The 24,989-nt window shown below is 38.4% G+C and overlaps 2 protein-coding genes across 5 annotated transcripts; one reads left to right on the top strand and one right to left on the bottom strand.

Moving 5' to 3' along the window:
* The first annotated feature begins 526 nt into the window (after positions 1-526).
* Positions 527-13,397, top strand: elovl5 (ELOVL fatty acid elongase 5). 2 transcript variants are annotated; one of them, XM_035172798.1, is made up of 8 exons: positions 527-626; positions 4,017-4,081; positions 4,516-4,703; positions 6,607-6,684; positions 8,484-8,655; positions 9,231-9,355; positions 10,033-10,167; positions 10,377-13,397. In XM_035172798.1, the coding sequence occupies exons 2-8, from the start codon at positions 4,024-4,026 to the stop codon at positions 10,500-10,502; spliced, it is 882 nt and encodes a 293-aa protein (XP_035028689.1). In that variant the 5' UTR covers positions 527-626; positions 4,017-4,023; the 3' UTR covers positions 10,503-13,397. The 2 variants fall into 2 exon arrangements, with proteins under 2 accessions (XP_035028689.1, XP_035028687.1); XM_035172796.2 differs by lacking the exon at positions 527-626 and adding an exon at positions 650-767.
* A 2,839-nt stretch (positions 13,398-16,236) lies between these two features.
* Positions 16,237-23,292, bottom strand: fbxo9 (F-box protein 9). 3 transcript variants are annotated; one of them, XM_035172793.2, is made up of 13 exons: positions 23,110-23,290; positions 21,727-21,798; positions 21,382-21,504; positions 21,209-21,266; positions 20,406-20,505; positions 18,734-18,864; positions 18,512-18,626; positions 18,185-18,303; positions 17,618-17,708; positions 17,442-17,537; positions 17,211-17,304; positions 16,751-16,905; positions 16,237-16,665 (listed from the first exon to the last, which is right to left on the bottom strand). In XM_035172793.2, the coding sequence occupies exons 1-13, from the start codon at positions 23,110-23,112 to the stop codon at positions 16,557-16,559; spliced, it is 1,266 nt and encodes a 421-aa protein (XP_035028684.2). In that variant the 5' UTR covers positions 23,113-23,290; the 3' UTR covers positions 16,237-16,556. The 3 variants fall into 3 exon arrangements, with proteins under 3 accessions (XP_035028684.2, XP_035028685.2, XP_035028686.2); XM_035172794.2 differs by having other exon boundaries at positions 21,382-21,501; positions 23,110-23,289; XM_035172795.2 differs by lacking the exon at positions 16,237-16,665 and adding an exon at positions 17,061-17,109 and having other exon boundaries at positions 16,764-16,905; positions 23,110-23,292.
* Between the last annotated feature and the right edge of the window lie 1,697 nt (positions 23,293-24,989).

Genomic DNA, 24,989 nt, shown 5'->3' on the forward strand with positions numbered 1-24,989 from the left:
TCTGCAATTGATTGCGTGGACCGTAATGCGCAATTAGTAGACAAGGATCGACGTTGTGTGACAGACGCAGGAAGTGAAGCGTTTATCCTTCCCGCAGTGTGCAAAACACATGCAATGCAGAGACGGTCATTGATCGCTCTCGCCACTAACCGCAACAGGCTTCAAAATGCCTGTGCTCTGGCCCGTTTATACAGCGTAGCCCTATTGTTGTTTCTTATTTGTGCTGTAATGTAGTTTATTCTTATTCTTATTCTTATTATTAATAATGATTGATCAAATATAGAAATACAAATACAGCAGCTCTGATTGAGTGAATAACTTAACTCAGGTTAATTATTTAGAGGGATTGATTATGATTAAATCCAGAGATCCCTTTTATGTCATCTTCTTTTTTTTATACTTCGTGTGTGTGTGTGTGTGTGTGTGTGTAGGTGTGTAGGTGTGGTTGCAGCACACCGGGTCACCTCCTGGCTGCAGCCTGTAACCCTGCTGTAGGGCACTGGGCCAGTCTGCCTGTTCCTCCCACTAGTTTCCACTGAGCGACAAGGCTGCACATTGTGCTCAGAGCGGCCCAGAGACAGCCAAGGTTACACAGCCGCTCTCTCTCCACGCATCGCCTCCGAAAGGTACACAGCCCACGGCGCGCGCGCACGCACACGCGCGCGCACACACACACACACACACACAGCTGCATCTCCTCGTCCACACTCAACATTTCTACACTCTCTTTTCTCTGTGTGTGTGTGTGTCAGCTGGAGAACTTCATGGTAAGGCTTTTCTATAATATTATTATTTCTAGTGGGGTTTGGATACGTTGGTGCGCGCATAGCGTCCCTTACATTGGATGATGCTGGAGCTGTGACGTCTGAATGCGATCGATAGGTTATTGTTATTTGGATTGTGATTGTTTCATTGATTCGTCTCTGGAAGTCTGAATAATCAAAAGAAGACGATGATGTAATGAGATGCCGCCGTCATCAGCTCTGAGCTCACATTATTATTTACCCCGTACTTGAGCTGTACAGTGCGTAAAGTGCGGAAAGTGCGATCCTGATGCGAAATTGCCGTTACACAATAGTGCATTTTAGGGTTTTAGGGGTAGAGGGATGCAACAAGGACGCTGCAGTATGATCATAGTAACAGTAAAGTATCCCCCTGGAGGCACAGGCACTGTGAAGTTAGGGCTGTTTCTACTGATGAAAAGTTCAAATGATGACTGGGATTCTGCTATTTTCCTTGTTTGAGTGATGTCATCCACAAAATATTGTTTTTAGAACACTTCTGCAATGCCATTACAAATCTAAAAACAAAAACAAATTCCAAGCATAATAAAAAAGAATAAAGGAGAATAATACAAGAGGAAATAAAAAGTATCTATCTATCTAGTTATCTGTATGTCTGTCTGTCTGTCTGTCTGTCTGTCTGTCTGTCTGTCTGTCTGTCTGTCTGTCTGTCTGTCCGTCTGTCTGTCTGTCTGTCCTCTTAAAAATGTGTGGGCAAAGTGACACAATTATTCATCAATATATCAATATACAACACAGTAAAAACGAATTAAGAAATTTATGATAAAATTTAAAAAAATTAATTCCAATAGGAAAATATTCTCCATACGGGCATGCATGCGTTCATGCATAGTGTACATACAACAAATAAAAGTAAATAAAGGAGAAAAAAAATCCAGTGTCACAATAAAACAACCCAACTCATTGATCTGCAGCGCTGGCCACACTGTTCTGCAGCGTGCAGAGAGGTTAAAGGGACACGTGCCACCGTGTAAATGGCATTACAACATGTCTGACAACAGACACACTGCACACTCATGTCATAGTTACATCATTATATTGCCCAACTCTTACAGCAATTAATCCTGTGTGCAGAAATCATTACCAGCTGCTGCATCACTGAAACCACGGTCTATATAAAGTCATGAGGAGGCATTTTCGTATTTGGCAGGATCCAGCTCTGGATTGTGTAGACGCATTTATTTTGACTTGGCTCTGCAGCACAGACTCATTGACTGGCTGCTAACACGGGCTCCTGTTGTGGGTCATCATGCTCTGATTAAGGCCTTGCAGATTATCATGTTTTGGTGCAGCCTAATGCATCTTTGATAATCAGAGCATGGACTTTAGTGCACAGGCTTGATCGGAATAAGCCATATTTAGTTCCTGCAGATAAGTGATTATGGGCAAATGCAACAACCCGTGACATGCGATTTGTTGCCTCGGCAGCGATTCACTGTAATGTGAAGTGCAACTTTTAATTTCTACATATCTGCACAGAAACTGCACATTGTTTACAAGCAGTATTTTTACTCTTAATAATTACAGACAGTTCCTTATGCAACTCAGATGTTAAGAATATTACTATTATTTAAGTGAATAAAATACTTAAATACTAAACCAAAGTCACTGACCTGCCCCTTCATTTCTATTGGTCATGTTTCAATATCCAGTGACTGCAAGAGAGGTGCTTTAGATAAATTTGATACTCACATTTCTGTTTAAGGTCAATCTGTTATCCTGTAAAGCTGTAATTGAATTTTACCTCAGACAAATACAACTTGAGCCAAACGATAGTAACCCATCTGCAGATCATCTTGAATTATGTGCAGGAATGTGTGTTGCACAGAGGTTCATATGGCCTATATGTGTTTCCAGCAGTAGACTCAGGTGTGAGGTGCAGTACATAACGCAACTGAAATTAATGTGTAGCTCGGGAGTGCATCAGTGAAAATAGCTATTTCAGTGGCTGAGAGGAAGCATTTTGTGCAAAGCTTTTTGTGGTCTTCCAAACAATTTAAAGGCCTGCAGGATGATGTAAATACAGCTGGGGTGATAAAGAAGAAAGTTATCAGGTTTTTTAGGAGATCAGTTGCAAGGATTTTTGTCTGTAGATGAGGCTTTGTGTGAAAAAGCTCCATTTGTGCTGCTACAAAAGACAATTTAAAGGATATCTGCAAATCTTTCGCTGCAAATATTCATAAGACAATATGGAATTTACAAACCCTTTTGAGAACATAGCCCTGTGATCAGATCTTAAAATGCACATTGTCCATCTGTGAACACCCAGACATTCATTCAGTTGTGTAAACGGCCGTCTGGTCTACATCACAGAGCTGATCTGACTGTCAGAAGCAGAGCAGCGGAATCTAATTTTATATTCCAAATTAGCCCACATGTACTGCTTATGGAAAAATACAGTCACTTTTGGACTTTTCCCTGGTGTTTAAAAAAACGGACAGACAAACCATGTGTTTTAAACCCCCACTGAGGGAGTGAGTGATCAACAGATACAAACAATAATGTACCACCACCACAGTTTGACAGCTTTGGCAAGAGAACCTGCATAAAGTAAACGGAGCAGTGCTGCCCGGGCCAGACACGATTCTGCAATTGTTACAGCCGGAGCTTGCTGGGGCTAATAAATCCACACAGTTTGACGTCCTTATTACCCTCAACAATCGAAAGATCCAGAGAATCACTGTACGGCAGCAGTAACGAAACAGAGATGCGGTTATCGTCCGTTCACAGCTGCCTGGTGGCTTCTTGTTTTGTCTCAAGAAGTGGCCACATTTCATCTGTGGTTGGACACCGCAGGGACACGGGAGGTATTGGAGAAAGGCATTGAAATGAGGCCAAAGAGTTAATTAGACAAATACCAGACTAATGACGGACTGTGGTAAGAAAAAGACTTGTGATTTTAGCTGCTTTCATGAGGTTACAATAGGCATGTGTCAAAATGTGTTAAATTTGTTATGAAAACACTATTTAGAATTTAATATAAGTAATAATCATTAATCAAGGCCTCCCTCGGGCAAAATATCTACTAATCAAACTAATAATAATATACATACGACTCTTATATATATCACTCGAAGCAACAAAACTACACAAACCCAACTCTGTATCTCCAGGCTCAACTTTAAAATATGTTTAAAATCAATAATAGGCTAATATTAAGATGAACACGTTATCTAATGGGTGTGTTGTTCTCGTTATGCATGCTGTCTTTAGGTGACAAATGGAGACCTTCAATCATCAACTGAACACTTACATACAGTCATGGATGGGTCCCAGAGGTAAGTCACGTTTATATTGTTATATTATCTCAGTTGCTGGTGTAGAAACACATTGGCTTGCCTGAACTTTAAAGTGCTGCAAATACCTACTGCAAAAACTCAGCAGGGCACTACACATAAAGGGATAGTTCACCCAAAAAGGAAAATTCACTCATTATCTACTAAAAATTACAGAGCTGTGAAGGCAAACATTACATAAAACCTTTGACCGGAGTCGTTCCTAACTGTAGATATTCATGCACAGACTGACAAGAATTCTGCTCTCGTGTTTCACACTCTTACATTAAAGTCAACCTTTCGAGGTATTGAGCAAACACTGAGGGTGCAAGGCCACCGGTCGTCCCCTCAAGTTCATGTCTTGTCACTGCTGAGACCACCTTATCAGCCCCCATGATCGATCAGTAAACTCTGGCCCCTTTATCTCCATATTTCAGATCAGCGGGTGAAGGGATGGCTGCTGTTGGACAACTACCCACCAACCTTTGTGCTCACAGTCATGTACCTTCTGATTGTGTGGATGGGACCCAAGTACATGAAGCACCGGCAGCCGTACTCCTGCAGAGGCCTCATGGTGCTCTACAATCTGGGCCTCACGCTCTTGTCTTTCTACATGTTCTATGAGGTAAACGGTGACATGTGTTGTAGTCGACCAATTCACTAAATGCAGCGTCACACTAAAGAGAGAGAAAAGTGACCAGAACCAAAGCTGCAGACCCACTAAAACGAGTGTGTGAATAGGACCAAATATGTTTTAAGTAAAGACAGATCTAAAATAATGCTGTCTGTGAAGATGCTCAGTCATCCAGATTCCTATGTACACTTGTACAACTCCAAGTTAAGCTAATGAAGCTAGCAAATGCTGGCTGAAGCCTCGTATTTAGCGTAGAGCTAGCATGAAAAATAAACGAGCGTATTCAAGTTGTCATGAAACATTTTTCCCCTCAAAATTAATAGTTTGTCATTGTATCAGATTAACATGATTTTTTTTAACGTAAGAGCAGTAAACCAGTTATGTCGTGAATCTATTAAAAAACAAATTACTACTACTTTTTTCTACCGAACGTTTTTTGGTACATTGCTAACATTGTTTGTCTATTCAACAAAAAACGTAAGTGAAAACAAGTTTTACACAATGAGGTGTTATTTCTTGCCGTCTCTTACAGACGAGGAACAGAGCTATCAGGGAGGCAGAGGATCACATCTTGACAGACTCAATGTTTCAACCATCAAATCCCTCATCCACCATCACAGACAACAGCACTGTTGTTTGTTGCAAGATGGATTTTATATAAACAACGGACTCCATAACTGAAAGTGATAGATCCAGTGGTGTAAGCTGGGATGTGATTACATTCGTATTTTGGCAAGATGGCCAAGTCTGAGATGAATGTTTAATAGCAGCTGTGCCAAGACTTCACTTATTATAGTGATCGTATCTGTTGTACCTGTGAACACCTCGTGTAAGTCTAAAGTATCAGTCTGCTCCATACCATCCAGCTGGCAGACTAAGGAATAGCTAGACTGTCTGTGATTCATGAAACCTTGAACCCTGACCATGGCACGGCCATTGAGTTTTTGACAGTCCAAAATCAATACCACCTCGTGTCAATCAAAATACATCAACTGTTCTCATCAACTTTTCAGGCTTCAGAAGTTGTTTAATTTTTTATTTAATTTATCTACTGACTAATTTTGTAGGTTTTATGAAATAACCAAAGTGGTATACCAGGTTAGTGGGAGGACGATGTCTGTGCAAACATTTAAACAATATTTGATGCTCAAAAATCAAAGGTCATTCTGTTGCTGGCAGTTTCTTGGATAATATTAGTGGGTAAAGCAGACAGGACAGTGGCTGTATATTGAATTGGTGAATCAGCATTAAACCCCCCTCATCTGTGTGCATTTGAATATATATTGTTTACAGGGTCACATCATCCCTTATACACATACTGTCGGATTATGCATGTAGGAATTGTGGAGGGACAATATCAAACCTTTAAAAAAAATTTGCATGGATGGGAGCTGGACCCAAGTCAGGATATCTCCACCTTTACTGGATAAATTTTAACTAGTATCACTTTACTATGCAAAATTAAAGGGAACAAGTAAGTTCATAGGTGCACAGGTGTGCACCTATGAATTTATCATAATTTGCATTGGTGTGCAAATGCTCAAGAATTATCAGATTATTTACCTTCAACACGCATATGTTCTCAAATAACCTGTACAATTAAATGTACATATTATAAACATATTATGAATAAATAGTTGTTAGGTTCCTAGTTTTAATTAGGCTAGATTAAATATTTATAACCAACGTCAGCAGCTAAAGATCGGTCACCAGAACCTGACTACAAATAGATAGGTTCCCAGGTCTGGCGATCTGACTCGCTCTGTACCTGTGCATGTGTTTATGACTTCACATTTTGCAACACCCTGACTTTCAACTTTCACTTTTACATTGCATTTGTGCATTGCAGTGTCTCTGTGTGTTAACTGATTGTTGTCATTTGATTGTTCTGCAGCTCATTACTGTTGCGTGGTATGGTGGCTACAACCTCTACTGCCAGAACACTCACAGTGCACCGGAAACAGATAATAAGGTGAGTCAGTCAGACATACACGTATTTACGTTTAGTGCTGGTGATGATTTTATTCTATTATCACATATCTGACATAACTTGGATAATTTCCCATTCCTTTTCTTGAAACTATTCACAAAACACTAAAAGTATAAATACAACAGGACAGCTACAATATGTAATAATCTTATTCGAGTTTTTTCCCCTTTCAAATCCACTGCTCTGATGTCTGTGGCCGACCTGTAAATCCCAGCAGATAAACTACAGACACAGGGAGTCAATTTAATCCGACTCTATCGTGTCATCATGATGACTACACTGTAAAAAGGATGACGGTAGAATTAACAGTAAATATCTAGCAAAAAAAGTTGTCCATGAAATATTGTAAAATGCATTGTTATTTATTTTTAAAAGAATTACAGTATATGGTACAGTTTACAGGCTTTTTGTATATATTACACGTGATATAATTGTTTTATTAAATTAGATTTATTGTTTTATTTGCATAAAGGTAATTGCAATCTAGTTTACAACATGGTCTTGTATACTACTCAAATGTGTTAGATAACTAGAGTTGCCAGTAATTAGCACAAATTATGTCACACTAAAATATGTTGAATATTTTTACAGTAAAATTTTTGTTTTTTACATGAGCAGCCAAATGATTGTGAAGTGTTTTTAATGGATTTCATAGCACAAGACTGTGTCAGTTTATTAACTAACAAGTTCAGTCTTCTTTCTTTTTTTTAGGCCACTTAAGATTAACTTAAGTGTTATGAAGTCACTGGACACAGCTGGTTCTCTGCTGTGTCCACCATCAAATTATGTAAAGCTGCTTTACCTCATGCAGCGAAATTTGATTATCAATAGTAGTTAATTGTTGTATCAACCATTATATATATGTATAGATGGATGACATTACAACTGCCAAAAAGTGAAACCAAATCATGATCTTGATCATACCCTAGTGGCTGGCTGCAGTATAGGTTATAAACCTTGCCTCCTCCATGTAGATGTGGACCAAATAAAAAAGTCAAAGTACACGTCTAATTTGTTTTTAGTTAGTTCCATGATGCTATAAACACAGGATGAAACGGCCTGGTTGACAGCCGAGACTGACTCGTGATTGATGAAATGTGAATCGACAGGACCTTGATACCACGGCTCCACACCACAATTACTACTGTGCAGACTTTGACTCCTGATGGCTTCAACAGTACCAATATTTTGGACAAAGGGAGGAAGTGGAGATGCGTCATCCATCTTTATATACAATCTATTAGAACACATCTTACCTGCACTTTTACAATATGTTTTTGTGGACAAATACTGTCAGCTGCTGCATTATTTTGGACCCATGCTAATTGCGATATACAGTTTAACTTTGTAAAATGACAGAACAATAAGTTTTTGTAAAAATACATTGTGGACACTACAGAGTGTGTTACAGTGTCTTTGGTGTCCCAGCTGAACTCTGCGGTGGAGGAGATAGCACGGCTCACGATGAAATGTGCACAGCTTTGCAGTTCAGCAGTGATTAAATAAAAACGTTTTTATCAATGTGTCAGAGCTACAGATTACAGTTAAATTGCTTTATGACTCATCCTGAACTTTCATGGACCTTCAGGGCAGATATCTTCTTATCACCTTGTACTAACGTTTGGGAATTTTGAAAGAACGGTTTCCACTGTACATTTATGATTTCCTGTCTAATATTTGATGGTTCTACTATATGCTATATCAGTCTCTTCGAGAATATACAGGAAGTTTTTATTTTGCTTTTCCAGTAACCTCTTCTGTTTTGCCGTGTGTCCACTCAGATCATGAAGGTCCTGTGGTGGTACTACTTCTCCAAGCTCATTGAGTTCATGGACACGCTTTTCTTCATCCTACGAAAGAACAATCACCAGATCACGTTTCTTCACGTCTACCACCATGCCAGCATGCTGAATATCTGGTGGTTTGTTATGAACTGGATAGCCTGCGGCCACTGTGAGTGTTTTAACACGACTTTGCCCTCCAGTAACTCAAATCCCTCCAGTAGCCACATTCAGGCTGTTCGGGCTCGCAGCCAGCTGAATAATTCAAGTGCGCTAATGTTAAAGCCATTAGGCCTGAAAACAGCCTGTTTGGTCCACAAGGCCTTAAAGGACACAAAGTGACATTTATTGACTTGAATGCTGCAGTTCTGTGTCACAAACCTTTTTGTGTTTCTATCATAGAAAGCAGCACAGCACTCTGAGCGTTATAGGAAATTCACTTAAAATGCACTATTAATTTTGATTTAAATATGACGTGACTTTATACACATTTATTATTTATCAGATGTTTACTATGTTATTGTATTATTTATTTATTAATTATTACTGTATTACTTTACTGTTAATGGCTTCTATTGATTTTTAATGAAAGTTGTTGTAGTGCTTCCAAACAGAGCAGAGTAATGAAGAGTGTTATTCCCTGTGCAAGCAACGCACTCCTGAATGCCAGTCACTTGCCATTGATTAACTCTGTACTGTACCCTGTAGATAAATCACTTCACGTGTCTCTCATCTGTGTCTGCTCAGCGTACTTCGGTGCGGCCGTCAACAGCTTTGTCCACGTTGTGATGTACTCGTACTACGCCCTCTCCGCCATCCCAGCCATAAGGCCGTACCTTTGGTGGAAGAAATATATCACACAGTTTCAGCTGGTGGGTTTATCCTGTGTGGAGTATTATTCATAAAGTACATGCACGGTAAAATGATATATTATTGGATGATTGTTACTGATGCATTAATATGTTATTCACTGATGAAGTTTCTCATTCAGTTACATCCTGAACATCTTACTTTCTTAAAAGCAGTAGAAAGACATTTTATTGGCAATACTGTGTTTAAACTGTTTTTACTTTTAATAGCATTTTACCAAAAAGATGCTCTTAAAAGGAGAATTTTAAAACAAGAATAATGAAGGAAGTTGCTATGTTTTCACTATTATGATAGAAAAATGAGAAAAAAGTAGCTCACTTGAAGAAATCGACTTCATTTCTTCACGCTACTGCTTCTCGCCTCATTTCTGTCATCCTCTTTAGTTCATGGCTTTAAAAAAAAGTTTAATTCAAATGTATTATCATTTGTCGTTGGATTGTATGTGGTAATACAATAATAAGTTAACACTCATTTCTCATTGTATAGCCAATAATGCTTTTTAGATCTTGGACTATTTTCTGCAGCAGCCTTTTAAGCTTTTAATAGAGTGCGAACATGTTTAGCATGATCCATTTAAGATATTTTAGGCTCTGGATCAATATGACCATTGTGTAAGTTCTCTGAGTCACCTTCTCACTCCGCCAGGTGTCTGCATATGTGTGTTGTGTTTCCTCCACAGATCCAGTTCTTTTTAACCATGTTCCACACATCCTGGGCTGCCATTTGGCCGTGTGGCTTCCCCTCGGGGTGGCTGTACTTCCAATTCACTTACATGGTCTCGCTCATTATCCTTTTCTCAAACTTCTACATTCAGGTCAGTTGATTGTCCATTATAAAGTGTGAACAAATGAGTTTTAATGACAAGTGTGGTGATGTGTTCCTATTGACTTATATTAAGTTTCCTTCCTCAAAAATTCCTCAACTCTGTTAATTAATTACATTTTAACATGGAGTAAAACTATTCCATTTTCCATCCTAATGTAATGTGTAATAACATGTCCTCTCTTCCTCTTACACAACAAGACGTACAAGAAGCAAAGTATTTTAAAGAAGGAGCAACAGAACGGCTCTGCTCTATCGAGAAATGGACATGCGAATGGGACACCGTCTACGGAGAGCACTGCACACAAGAAACTGAGGGTGGATTGACATTTGAGAAGCCGTCACTCGAAGCTCACTGTAGTGTGTTAGCTAATGCTGCTAGAGGGTACATGAACCTTCTTATCTAGAAGAGTCTAGCATTCACCAGAGATAGAAAAGCCATACCCAGATGTATACAGAGACTGTCCCTGTTTCCGCTCACTCTGCTACACATGGCAGTGAATAATGAAGTTGTTGTAGTTAAAGGACAAGAGATTTGTAGTAGGGCTGGGTTTAAAAAAAGATTGTTTGAATTCAAATAGATTCTAAATGATATGATATCAAATTATAAAACTAAGCCATTTCAAATATTGAAACGAGACAAAAACAAAGCCATATGTAAGTTAGAAATATGTAAAGAAATATCCAAGTGCTAAAAACTGGAGTTGGTTTAGCTGACCTGTTTTTAGCACTTGCATGACCTAGATGGATGAGAATCTCCACCGACATTTACAGAAATGAAAGAAACACCACAAATCTCCAAAACCATTTCTTAAGAAATCCACTAAATATGCAAAAATATGCAATTGTCACTGGAGACCCACAAAACCCACCGGAGACGCTATTTGCAATAAATGTTCCACCCAATTCTCTGCGTGCACAATTAGGTATGTGTTATTTACACTGGCTGCCTGGTGATGTGCTTTAAACGTTGCTGTTTATAATACACTGAACATATGTACACATGGTTTTTAATGCAATAGATTTGTTTACCTGCAGTAAAGAAAGCACTTATTAACACTCGTCGGTCATGTAAACATTAACATTTTTAAAAATGCACTAGGTTCCTTGTACAATTCACAGCATCAAATCAATTTGGTGTGTTATGAATTGGATTTGAATAGAGTAGCGATACCCAGTGCTATATTGTAGAATGTAGTCCCTCCTCAGGAATAAAATATCTTGTATACATACTGCAATAGATACATTCACTCATTCAATGATGCTTTACACGCAGATCGTCCAAAGATGAGAGCTCCAGTAGCTGTGTTTTATTACATTCAGTGACATCAACCAAAGGGACAATTAAAGCAACACAGTGCTTATGGTCCTTCATTTGTAACTAGAGCATGTATCTTGTGTCTTGCCTTATCTTATTCCTGCCTGTGCTGTTACATAATCCTGAATTTTGCCCTGTGTAAAACTGAAAGGCCTTTCTATCGCAGGTGGTACCAGCGGAAGTTGCATTTTGCTGTATATTTGCAGTGCAGGGTGTCCAGTTTGGAATATAGAGCCATTCAACCAAAGCATAGTATGTGCAATGATTTGTTTCAAGACAGAATATTGGTTGTTGTAGTTTATGAGCACAATTTAAACGCCAGTCCACATTAACACCCCCATCCACAGTGTTATGTCCACTGCAGCTTTATCCAGTAAATTAGTTTACAACTTGAATTCACTGATATGAATTATTTAATTCATAAGAAGCGAAACCTAGTAGGTCTGCGATGTAATAGTAGATTAATAGTAACTATTTAGGTATCAAATTTATCAGGCCAGTATAATCATACTGAATAATTCATCAATGAATACTCAAATACATTATACACAAAGAAATGGTTGATTATGTCACATTATGGATCATAGCCACAAGGTCCATTTAGTTGATGCTTTGGAGCCTTTACTTGTCACATTTAACAACAGATTGATTTTTCCCAGGTGTCATTAAAATGTGACTGCATGTTCTGAGGAAGATCACGTGTTAGAATCAAAAGCTCCAGAGCAGCAACTAAATGGACCTCAAACATAGTGGAACAGTTTTGTCAAATACTGTTGTTTTTTTTGTTTGTATGTTTGTTTTGGGTTTATTTTTTGAGGCTATATGTTAACAGGGTGCCTTCTGGACCAGTTGATTTAGTTTCTAATGTAGCATCTTTTATCTTTTCAATATTCTAAACACATGTTGGTCCATTTCAGAATAATAAGCTATGCGTTGGATGTCCTGTTCAAATCCTGTGCCTAACTCTTTATTTTCCTTTTTGTCTTTTTTTTTATTGTCTCTTCAAAATGTTCTAAATGCTCATTCTGTTAAACTGGCACATACTAAACACAACAGCGACGTGTATCTCAAGTTGAAGGGATCGTTTTACAATTGAATTAGATAAGAATATCAATACCACTTTCATATATGATGAGGTATGATGGTTTTCTCACCTACTGCTCAGAAAGAAAGTGAACAATCAACATGTCAGATGATTTCTTAAACATTACTCTTTAAAAAGGGCACAGTTTCTCATGTTAGGCCGTTAACACGATTGTTTTGTGAAGTAAAAACAATAGTCGTTTAATGAGAATGTTTTTTATGGGTACTTTTATTTTCCTTTCAGGGACCTGTTGTACGCAGTAAAGGGTGGCAGAGAAAACAAAGATGTTTGAATTATGAACTGTGAATCTGACACCCTGGCCGTGACCGCGTTGCTCGACCAAGCTGATTGAATTTAATGAGACTGTGTGGCCTTAACCACTGAATGAGCATGACATGTTTCTCAAATGCACACGTGACCTACTTTCATGTTCGCTGCATTTGAAAATAATCTGAGTAATACATCCAGAGCCACAGTTTCTCTGTATGATCAATCTGGTCCACTAATATGTTCAGATTACACAAATTTGGTTTGACAAACAAGGACCATTTCTACTCAGAAATTTAACTAGAGGTCATTTTGTTGAATTTCCATATACATGTCATCTGGCTCGTGTGCCAGGTGAAAGTGGTGAAGCTAATATTTAAGAGCAGGATTGGTAATTCAATGAAAAAGCGAAAAACATACAGGTATCAGGTATATTGAATAAATTTTATATAATATTATAATTATATTTTTCTGAAATCTGGGATAAGTAGGTTGACATGTTGTAACTCATGATTTATTCTATTTTAATGCATTAAAACCCGATTGTAAAGCTGCTGGTTACTTTCCTTGATGTAAATGCTTTAAAATAACATTGCTTTAAGTAGATTTAGCCTCTTACATACTTTATTTTTTGGGATTTAATAGTGTGTGACAATATCTATGGGCCATCTTTGTCTGCTATGCTATGTTAGCATGCTAACAAGCTAAAAGCCATTGTGCTAACATTGTCACTGTAGCATGTTTGCGTGCTAATGTTAGCATTCAGCTGAATCCACTGGATGACTTGTTGAATCTTAATGAATAAGATGTCAGGCCAAGTATCTCAAATACACTAATATTAACTGTTTAAGTAATGAAGAAACATTAATGACAGTGTCAACAAATGTTAAAGAGAATATACTCTTATCATCGGTAAACATTATTATTATTATGACAACCAAGGATAAAATGGCAAACCTTCTCCACACTGAGAAAAGTCTATTCAATTTCATTTTATTCTGTGTATTACTGCAACATGCATAAAATTACTGCGAATAGGTTTGGGGGAAATATGGGATTCAGAGATAAAAAACATTCATGAGGCTCACTTTGTTTGTTTTCTCAGGTATTGATATCTCCATAAATATATGTATTTGAAAAAGTTTATTTTCATATTTTGTAAAAAATAAAAATGTGATGTATCCAGTTTTGAAGGAAAACAGAAAGAAAGACAGGTGGCATCCAAATGTTTTGACTGTAATGTTGAATGATTAAAAATAGTAATACAGGGCTTTTTCCTTCAAATTATACTTTAAGAGCTATCTTGCTAATTCTATATTTAACAAAAAATAAATTGGCATTCATTTGTTTTTTTGCTCCTGACCCTTGTAAAATCCATCTTTTGCAGTACTCCTGTAGTGCTCATAGTTTTCAAGAGCTGGTTCATGTGGTCTGGGCAGAGCCAAAATCCATTGAAGCTGAAATTTGTCGATATAATATTTGCTGATATAATAAATTGGCACATAATAATACTTAAAAGGTTTTGATTATTATACTTCTTTAGAAATGACAGCAGCTTCGTAGTTCCCAATGAAAATGACACAAAACTGGTGTAATAAAAAATGTTTTCTGTGTCCTCGGTGTTGTTACTTCCTCGCTCCGTTCTCTTTGTGCATTGTGGTGGAAGTTAGCAGAGTGTGAGTAAACATGTTTGACTTTAGAGAGAGGACATGAGGCCATGATGGCATCAAAACCTGCAACTGAACACCTTTTCAAGTAGAATGTGTTTTCTTCTGTTGTCTCAGTGCTGGTATCAGCAGCCACCTCTTTATGAGCAATAATGATAAGGCTGAGGCTGCAGGAATTCTTAGCATTCTTGGTAATAATTAGAGGGTCTATAAACCTGATGTTGACCTCTCTCAGGTCTACTGTCTCTTCAGTGTGACTGCACCTTTAATGCCCTTAGTCCTCTACTCTGAAGTGGCATCACTCTGGCCTCCTCCTCATCAGAGCTGTGTGCAGACTGGATGCACTGGGAGACTGTGTGTCACACAGAGCTCACGTTTGGAGGACAGAGCAGCTGTTTGTGAGCTTCGGTGGTGTGTCTGCAGCACAAACAATGCCTCACTCAGTGATTTTACAGAGGCCGTGGTCTGAAGGAGACAGAGGGGGCAGGGTGGGTGTCGAGGTTTTTCACTGACAGCAGCAGAGAAGCAGCGTTTATTATCAGGGTTTTTTTTTTTCAACTTAAGTTATTTGTCAGACTCATCTTTAGGCATCACTACAGGAGGTTTACAGGTTGTTTGTATCTCACATCTATTACACAAACTGAGATTTAGTTGGACATTTTGGAGAAATACAAATTTACGACTTATTTGCTTTCTCGACAAGAGTTATAATATTTTAGAAACTTTAATCAATACTGCTCTGAGTAGAAATGCCAACAGCAGGATGGTCAATCCCCCACTCCATCCACCTCCCCTCTCCCATTTCTCCCATCCCAACCGGTCCGAGTCCGGTTCTGCAAAATGTATCTTGTCATAAGTGTTGGGCTTCTCTATAATAATGTATGGTCCCGGCCTCACCTATGTTAAGTGCCTTGAGATAATATATGTATGTTGTAATGATATATGTTATAAGCTATTTACTGAGTGTTTCAGCTAGCTTTAACCACCAGAGCAGTCTTAATAGCAGACTGTAGATCAGATCTGTGTAAATTTGAAGAATAAACAATGACTTCATCACAGTGATTCTCATTTAAGGCTGTAAACAAGAACATCTGTTTATATAGTTATTTTTTCTTTATTTTGTATGGTTTAATTTTGCTCCACATTAGTTTCCTCTTCTAACTCATAACAATAGTTGCAACAGCTGTTTATATACAACAGCAGGATTTACTCTTTTTAATTTGGGATTTGCTACAGACTATTATTTGATTTCTTGAAAAACCAAAACAACAAGCCACAAATCACTTTTAGCCTAATCCAATAAAACTTTCACAATTACGTATTTTTTTTCCCCTCTGCAAATCCTGTTTCATCTGTCCGTGCTTGGTTCCCAGAAAATGTAATACATGGATTATGACCCTGTGTGTCCTCGGCAAGAAGACAAATGATGCAGAAGTCTGACATCACATCAGCAATGTCTTTCACTGAGGTTGTGTAATAGGACGTCTAGAATTTCACAGAGATGGATCATATTTTCACATGCAGGAGAGGATCAAGGTCTCCGGTCACAAATGTGTCCTTGAATGAGGTAAATCCAGAGAAGACACGCTGCCTGGTTACACATCACTACAGGCATGTTGCATTTTTGTTGTAACAACTTATTCTGAAACTTACCCAGTGTCTTCTTGTGTTGTGTTTGTCCATTCCAGTCATTTACCATAAAATAAATCCAATGACAAGATCGTGTTCTGTTCACCACTGTTTATTAGAGGGAGAAAGTGCACCATGAGACAACAACAGTATAAACATTCATTGCTTAGAACGGGTGGGAGAAAGGTGGCTAATTATTTTAGCTCTCAACACATTGCTTTCATTTCTGAAATCAGAAAATAAGTAGTTCTCTATCATGTAAACCTGAAACATAACACGCTCGCGTGGAGGAAACATGAGGATTAAATTAATATGTTATCCAGATGCAGCACAAATTACACCGGCAGAGAAGTATGCATTTGATTAAATGTTGTTTGCTGTGGTCTCTGAGGGTCACATGCACGTCCCCATGATGCTTAGAGAGGCTGCTCGGAGAAAGCAGTGTAACTCTTCACACGTGCAAAGGAGAAGGGGCTGTACATCGTGTCCAGGTCAAACGCAGTGACAACCGCTTCCCCGGTCAGCCTGAAAACAGGATTCACGTCAACTCTCAAATAAACGAGTGAAATAATTTGACTTATCCACAATGACGAGTGCTAGTGTGTCTTACTTGTAGGTGATGTGGCAGGAGTGGTGGATCCACACCAGCTTACTGAAACTCTGGCGCCCCCCAGAGGACAGATGCAGTCCCACGTGGAAGATGTGCTCAGTTTCGGGAGCTGGGTTCCGCCTGCAGAACCGATTCTTCTGAAACTCGGACCCTTTCTGTAAAAAAAGTATGCAGTTTAAAACATGAGCCATAAACTGACAGATAAGGGTTTTACTTTATATGCTTATTGGAAAACCTGGAAAAAAAGGTGAGTATTAACGTATTACCCAGTAACATGACAATGTGACACTGATAGTTTAAGAGTTCATACCTGACTTTTACTGAACTGCTTTCACTTATCTTCACTTGTGATTTTTTTCCTGAATTGTAAGTCGATAAATGAGAGGATAAATTCAACTAAATACAACATTTACTGCAATGCTTAGTCTAAAATGATGAGTATGTATATATTTATTCTCACCTCCTCCTTTTTCTTGCAGACAACAGCAAAAACTTTGGTTTGATTGTCTGCCTCCTGTGACAGACGGAAATGACCGACCAGAAGAGAATCCATTCTGTGAAATGAAAAAACAAAAATCGTGCAAAAAGCTGGTATTTAATATATATATATATATATACATATATATAAATAGTTTTTTGATGTTGCAACTTGCATTCTTGCTGAGGTAGTAGAAAACTGAGAGGGTCTGACCTGGTGTTCCTGGTACGCAAGCGAGGAATGATGGACAGAGGGACCTCAGGGGTGGTCAGCATCATGACTTTGCCATCGGGGAAGAACCGGAGGTACCTATGAAAAGAAAGGACAATTAGCTTAGATATCTATACAACTTACAATAAAAAGTAACGATTAAAGTCACAAACGTGTACCTGTAGTACTCAACATGGTGCAAGGCCCTGTAAAATCCATCCAGTGATTCCTCTCCTTGACGAATGTATGATGTCTTGCTGATATACACACCTGTGAAAATAATATGCAAAGTTCAACATCCAGTGATGGCTACTCAGAGGATGAACAGTGTAGTAATAGTTGAACAGTAAGCACTGGCAGCACCATTTGCCCATATTAACTTATAGAAGCAACATCAAGATCAGTCAAATATAATTTTTATTGCCAATATTATGCGAATGCACTTTCAAATTTGATTTCAGAACAAAGACTTTTTAATTAATAATTTTTCAAAAGCGTTTGTGGATGAGTATCATAAAACCCCAAAACCAGTGCAACTCCTGTGGTTGTGTTGATCATCACAGTGATAATAAAGTCTGTTCTCGTCAGAGCAACCACAATCGAAACTGCAGCTTCACACTACATTTTGGACCAGGATATATGATGCACTAGTTTGCACTGAGACATATATTTAATCAGTATTGGTCTCATAAACTATGATGGAGCAGAGTCTAGATTTGTATTTGATACATATTTTGCTTCGTTACCATCAAAACGGACATGTGGCCTTTGCAGAAACATTTCCCTCCAGGAGTTGAAGGGAACAAGTTTGGTGCAGTTCCGTCCCCACACTCTTAAACAGGCTGATCGCCACAGCTCAGGGCCTCTGGAGAGAAATTAAAAGTGAAAATAGAGTTGTAAAGATGGAGTAAACCTAAAAGAATATACACATAACTGGCTTTTAAGAAGAGAAAATGTGACACCCTAATTGTCTGATCCCAAATCAACAATTTTGAGAGGCAAACTCTGAGAACAGCAGGCTGTTGGTGAATAGGATGTTTGCACATTTAATCTGTTATGACAGCGGGGCTCACCTTGTACAAATATAAAACCCCCGGCAAACCAAAGAGAGCTGCTCCAGGGCTCGCATGTCCAGATCACTTGACACAACCCAACGAAATATGTACATCAGGATTTCCCGCGGCAAGGCTGCAGTCAGATAAATCAGGAAAACAATATGTTATAATGAATACAATTTCGTAATGACTTGTTTACATGTTTTCAATCTTATAAAACAGCCTTTTTTTTTTCTTTACCTGAAATGTGCATCTGAGTCATTTCCAACTCAGGAGTGCAGATCTTTGGAAATGAGCTTTCCAAGGTGAATTGCTGCTCAAAGTAGGTAAGTAGATCTTCAATCTCACCTTCAACATCACTGTCCTCCATGCTGCAAAAAATTAAATGATATGCTTAGTTTCAGAAGAGAGATTTCCCCACACGATATCACTCAACTTCCAGACATGAGCCAGGGCCATGGAAAAACCAGTTTGATGTGGGTGTGAATGAGTCAAAACACATTATCCAACCTGTGTGACTGTTCAACTTTAGCATCTGATTCGCTAATGGCTTAAAACAGTCATTCCCAAAGTGTGGGCCGCGGCCCCCTGGTGGGCCGTGAAGCCACTGCAGGTGGGCCGTGAGAGGTCATCAGAAAATAAAAAGGAGGAATCAGAAAGTCAAACTGAATCATTCAAAACTAAAAACTAAGTGAGGACCTGTCGCTGGCCCAGAGGACAACCCCCAAGCCTGTGTGTGTGCTGTGCGCTGAGATGCTAGCTAACAAGACCCTGGGACCATGTAAAGTGCGCCGCCGACATTTACAAACTAAACATGGACAATATTTATCCAAGCCTCCAGCATCTTTTAAAAATACGCCGAGAGAGCATCGGAGCCAGCTACGCGGCAACATCCCCCCTCTCATCGGGTGAGTTACAGGTGACACAATGTCACTTCACGCGATGTGTGATTCAATATCAAGTATATCGAGATAAACTGCTTGAGGTGTCAGACCAGAGGAAATCCAGTGTTAATGTCAGTTTATGGACATGTGATAGCGAGCGTTTTTTTGGGGGGGGGCTTAAACGCCTTAAGTATATTTGGTTACGCCTCAAATGTGTTTGTCTTCTCCCGGATATTCTTGTTGTGCTTGTTATACAAACAGCAAGAATATATTTTTAACAATACCCTATTTGCACTTCATGTTTTTTTTTACATTGGTTGCTTTGCAAATTGTTACGCTTAAATGTGGATGTTATTGGATTTGCACTGCATATGCCCGCGTTCATATACAATTATTTTTGCTATAAAATTAATAATATGTATGATTCTAGTCCTGTGTGTGGATCATATAGTTGTGATTAAAGGTGTGGGTGGGCCGCACACATTTTTCAGTTTTCAAATTGGGCCGTGGCATTCTTAAGTTTGGGAATGGCTGGCTTAAAATATAAGATTTCAGCGTTTAACACAGCTATTCTGTTAGAATAGATAAGAATCTAAAAATTAAGATGAAAGGTATAAGTGTATATTGTCATAACTGTATGCATCCTTGAGTTATGGCCAAAAATATGGTTTGTGAAGTCACAATGATTTTGACTTTTGACCACCACATTCTAATTAACTCACCCTTGAGTCTAACTGGATATTTCTGCCAAATCTAAAGGGATTCCCTTGAGGTGTTCGAGATATCTCGCTCATCATACCAAAAACAAAATCTAATCAGTTCATCCATGAGTCCAAGTGTTTGTACAAAATTTTAAGGAACTTCCTCAGTGTGTCCTGAGATATTTTGTTCACAAAATTGCGAGTGATAAAGAAATGGACGAACAGACAACCTGGAAACATAGCGCAGACCTTTCACTGCGTGTTGAAACATTGCAGACTTAGATTAAGTGAATCAATAGATGACATCCCAAAAAAAAGCCAACTTACTAGTTTCCTCCAACTAAGTCGGCATCCAGAGGACGGCTGTAGTTGATTTTAAACTCGATGTCAGGCACAAGCTGCATGGCCATGCGGTAGAACTTGATAGCTGTGAGTTAAGACATCAATTCATGAACAGGGAAGAAGATGCAACTGAAAAGCTCAAGAAATGTAACTCACTTTTTTAGATTTTTCATACTGACTTTACAATACTATATGAATGGATTTTAAACATTCTCATCTACTTTCAATTGCTATAACCACTGAATGAAATCATTCACATCCAAGACAATGACTGATGGTTAGAAATACCTGTGTTTAAAAAATATATATATTTTGTGGAATTTTCCATGAGCTGATGAATTAAATATAATAATAATAAACTTTATTAAGGTAGCACTTTGAAAAAACATAGTTTATAAAGTGCTTTGACCGCAAATTAAAAAAAGATAAGTGAAACAATCAGCAGGATGCAATGTGACAAGGAGGCCACACAACCACGTTTAGGTGGTCGGAAACAAAGCTCTATATTAATTCATTTAATTTGAACACTACTTCAAATTAAATGAATTAATATAGAGCTTTGTCACATGAAAACCTTGACACATAAAAACAGAAATATGACAATAAATACATCAACAAGTAAAATAAAAAGGTTGAAAACAAAACGATAAAAACACGACATCACATCACATGAAAGCAAGTCTATAAAAATGGGTTTTAAGAAATGATTTAAAAGAAGTCACTGACTCTGCGAGCCTCTGCACTATGGGACTTGTTCATTTCTAAGGAATCTGTCCTCTCAAACGTACCCTCATAGACAGCTCCATTCTGCTCTTCCTGAACAGCTCTCAAGAACAGCTCTGTGGCCTGAGGGAAGATGACTCATCTCAGTCATTCCAACAGCGCTGGGAATTTCAGTTGCAGCACTCCACAACAAACAAAGAGATGGACCTAAACCTTAAGAAATCATTTCTCAACTTACTTTCTCCTCCAGAGCCTTCTCTTGGCTCCTCTTCCGACCTTTAACTCGCAGCAGTCGGTCACTCGCTGCGGAGTTCGGTTTGATTTCGGACATCCACTGAACTCTGAACGCATTGAGCTCCTGCTGCAACACATTTTAAAGCGTCAAAAATGTCCTGAGCTTTATTGTTCTCAGCTATGCTTCAGCAGGAGTTGTTTCTGAATTGGAACACTGAGAATTGACTCATAAAAAAGCTCAACAGAGGAAAGGTATGTCATATCAGGAAGGGCTGAGACAAAGGTTCACATTAATATTATATAAAACATTTTAGAGACTAGAAAAGAAAATGTTAATCGGATTTCTCACCTGAAGGTTCGGGTCATTTGAACCTTCATCTTCATCCTCAACTGTACATCCGATATCTGCTTCTTCTTCAGCCTTTAAAACAAAGAGGTGAAGCATTAATTAAATTCATCCAACCTGTTGCATTACATTTTACTAATTCAGTTACTACTGCAGTTGTCTGTTTAGCTCTGTATGTGTTGTGTTTTCTTGCCCATGAGGTTCCCCAGGTAAATCCGCTAAAGAGTAAATGTTGTGTTGCAAAATTTTGTTTTGTTTTTAACTCTTGTGACGCACATTTTGTTTTTATCACCTGTGTTACATGTTGTCTACTGCACAATCTAGCAATCAACATTTCAGTGTGGTGTGTGCATGTGATGAAGATAAATCACCAAATCCTTCAATTATTTTTCTGACATCACATATGTAAGATAAGGAAAACAATGCAGAGAGGAGAGTACGTGCATTATAATGAGTTGTGCAATGTAACAAAGTATATTAAACTCAAAACTGTAAAGTACCAATTTTCATGCTACTTTGTAAATTTAGTCCCCAAGTTAGTGAATATATAAGTGAAGTAATGGTGATATGCAATAAAAACGTTTCAACTTTTAAAGCTCAATCAGTAATTTAATCAGTTCTTATGCAAGATAAAACGCTGTTTACAGAATAATGCATCAATAACAATACAATTCAAAAGTGGAATTGGGAAAAAGGGGCGATTTTTCTGTGTTGAATATCTGTATCACTGTTTTACAGTTTGAACAAGAAATGTATCAATTCTGACTGCATATATAATAGTTGACAATAAGCTAACGTCACTCAAAAAGCTGTTTACACATCAATAATAATCCAATAATAAGACATTTACTATATAAACACTAAGAAGGGAACTGTGTTTGCTTTAAGGACATTTCCTTGAAATACCTTCATTTCCTGATTATTCTCACAGCTTTGTTTATATTATTTTGTTAATTTTTTTATTTTCAATTCAGGACTTTGACATGTCTTGGAGTAAATGTACAGTGTTGTACTAGTGTTTTTACTACAGTAGCTTATTTGTTGTTCAAAAGCTGTTGACGTTAAAAATAGCTCAGGAAGCTGCTGTGGTAAGTGCTGGTAAACAGTGAGTAGCTACACACGGTAATGCTAACATCTTAAACTAAAATAACTGTTTAGCTGCTACAATCTCGTGAGTGTCGTTTATAACATGGACTTGTCTCAAAGTTGAGGTCACAGAAACACAAAATACAGTTTGGCGATTAGCTGTGAGTTAGCTGAGACACGTCGAGCACTGGGAACTACAGGTGGAACACTCAGGTGACGCTAGCTACTTCGGGCTAGCTCGCTAGCTCGCTGGCTAACTCGTTTCTCCGTGAATAACAAGGTGAACGCGCGGTGACCCACCATGGCGGCTCAGTCTGCAACCCGAGTCTGGTCTCCTCACACGCGGTCGACACCAGCGTCTTACAGTTCACGGTCGGAGAAGCGAACAACACTACGGACAAATTTACGAGCTCGCAGGAATGCAGCCATAACGCTGAGGGGCCTGGAGCTTCACAGGAAGTCCGGCCGAGAGTGAGGAAGTTAGATACGGAGAATAGAAGGGGGGGAGTAAGGAAGAGGCGCCCTGCTATCTGTCAACCAGGAGCTGCAGTGTTTCTATCTCCGCTTAAATAACTGCCACCTCACTGGGCTGTCACTCATTCAGGAAACGATGCTTGGAATAAGTGTGTGTATTTCGAGGACATGATTTAAAACCTGTTTAGTCTTTGGAGTCTGCATTGGGGAGGAGCAGACGTCTCTGTTGTGTGAATGGATCAACACATGCAGGTGATGCACATGGTTTGTAAATGGAGAACATGGGGCAGTTTAACATTTCAATTACAGCGACCAATGCAAGGACAGAAAGAGTTTGAGAACACTCCTCTGCAGCAGTGAAATGAGAACATCAGAAAACACAAGTAGTGCTGACTGATACATGATCTTACATATGACTTTGCACCATAATATAGGGAATGAACAAGAAAATTAATCTTATAGGGATGGGTAACAAAACCAGATGTCAAACAGACCTCAGAATAAGAAATGATTGATAAACTTCACCGTTAGGTTCTCTTCTCCTTTCTAGTCTCTCTCTCTCTCTCTCTCTCTCTCCCTCTCTCTCTCTCTCTCTCTCTCTCTCTCTCTCTCTCTCTCTCTCTCTCTCACACACACAAACACACAGTTTAGCAAAACTTAATGGCTTTGCTTTTAGCATTGAAAATAGCTGAAACCGATTCTGATAATTTGCTCGTAATTTGTGTAATAACCGACTAAGAAATTTCATATAAATTTCCCCCCAATTTTTTGAATAATGCCTTTTCTTAAGTCTTGGCCTGTATCTGGTATGATGTACTGCAGTACCGGTTTATCGATATGAATTTGGTGAGTTCTCAATAAGCCTCTCAAAAACAGCTTTCTGTTTACCATGAGGTGGATAGTGCATCAACCATGGCAATGAAGTTTCTTGAAAAATCTGAAGCTTCACCCTGCAGCATCATCAAGCTCCGAATATAATTCTGACCAGATTTGATCTGTTTAACCTGCAAGGAGAATTTACGTCAAAGTAATCAATTTAAATTTCCTGTTCCCACTAGGTGGCGCTATGACCAACACTGACATTTGGACTGTAGATGTTGTCAGGCCTGGACACACAACTATTTAAGACTATTTATGAAAGATGGTTTAATTAAACCACTGCACAGGTGGTCCAAAATATCAATTTATCAGCCTTTTTTCACTTGTTGATGTGTTTGCCATTTGTCGTCATGATTTTCCATAATGCGCTTATTGACTTATTAAAGATTTCAGCTGTATTGTTTGTTTATGGCCCCACATACTGAGGAGATCATGAAGAAAAGCATAGACGTTATATAAAGATGGACAATGCGTTTCCACTTGCATTTAGAAATCAAGCTAAAATATCCTGTATAAAAAGACTGCTACCTTATTATAATAATAATAATAATAATAATAATAAACTTTATTTATAAAGCATTATTCTTAACAAAGTTAAAAAGCACTACTCAAAAAACAAAAAAACAAACGAGGCAATTAAAAAAAAAAAAGCACATCGTCCAAGAAAGAGATGAAGCAGTAAAAATGTATAAAACGTAAATAAATTCAAAACAAATCTTGATCCGATGATGAAGTTTGGAGCCAAAGTGCACAGTAGCAATCAGGGGATGGAGCCGCTGTGTCAAGGTCCAACTGATACACATGCTCGACTGTGAGCCTCAACTGTC

Source organism: Hippoglossus stenolepis, chromosome 12 (assembly GCF_022539355.2).
Source record: "Hippoglossus stenolepis isolate QCI-W04-F060 chromosome 12, HSTE1.2, whole genome shotgun sequence".
NCBI lineage: Eukaryota > Metazoa > Chordata > Actinopteri > Pleuronectiformes > Pleuronectidae > Hippoglossus > Hippoglossus stenolepis.

Coding starts and splice junctions, on each gene's coding strand:
- elovl5 (XM_035172798.1), top strand. CDS start 4,024: ATGGAGACCTTCAATCATCAACTGAACACTTACATACAGTCATGGATG. Junction 4,082..4,515: donor GTCATGGATGGGTCCCAGAG/GTAAGTCACGTT, acceptor TCCATATTTCAG/ATCAGCGGGTGAAGGGATGG. Junction 9,356..10,032: donor ATATCACACAGTTTCAGCTG/GTGGGTTTATCC, acceptor TTTCCTCCACAG/ATCCAGTTCTTTTTAACCAT.
- fbxo9 (XM_035172793.2), bottom strand. Junction 18,304..18,511: donor GGGTTTTATATTTGTACAAG/GTGAGCCCCGCT, acceptor ATTTCTCTCCAG/AGGCCCTGAGCTGTGGCGAT. Junction 17,709..18,184: donor GCCACATGTCCGTTTTGATG/GTAACGAAGCAA, acceptor TTATTTTCACAG/GTGTGTATATCAGCAAGACA.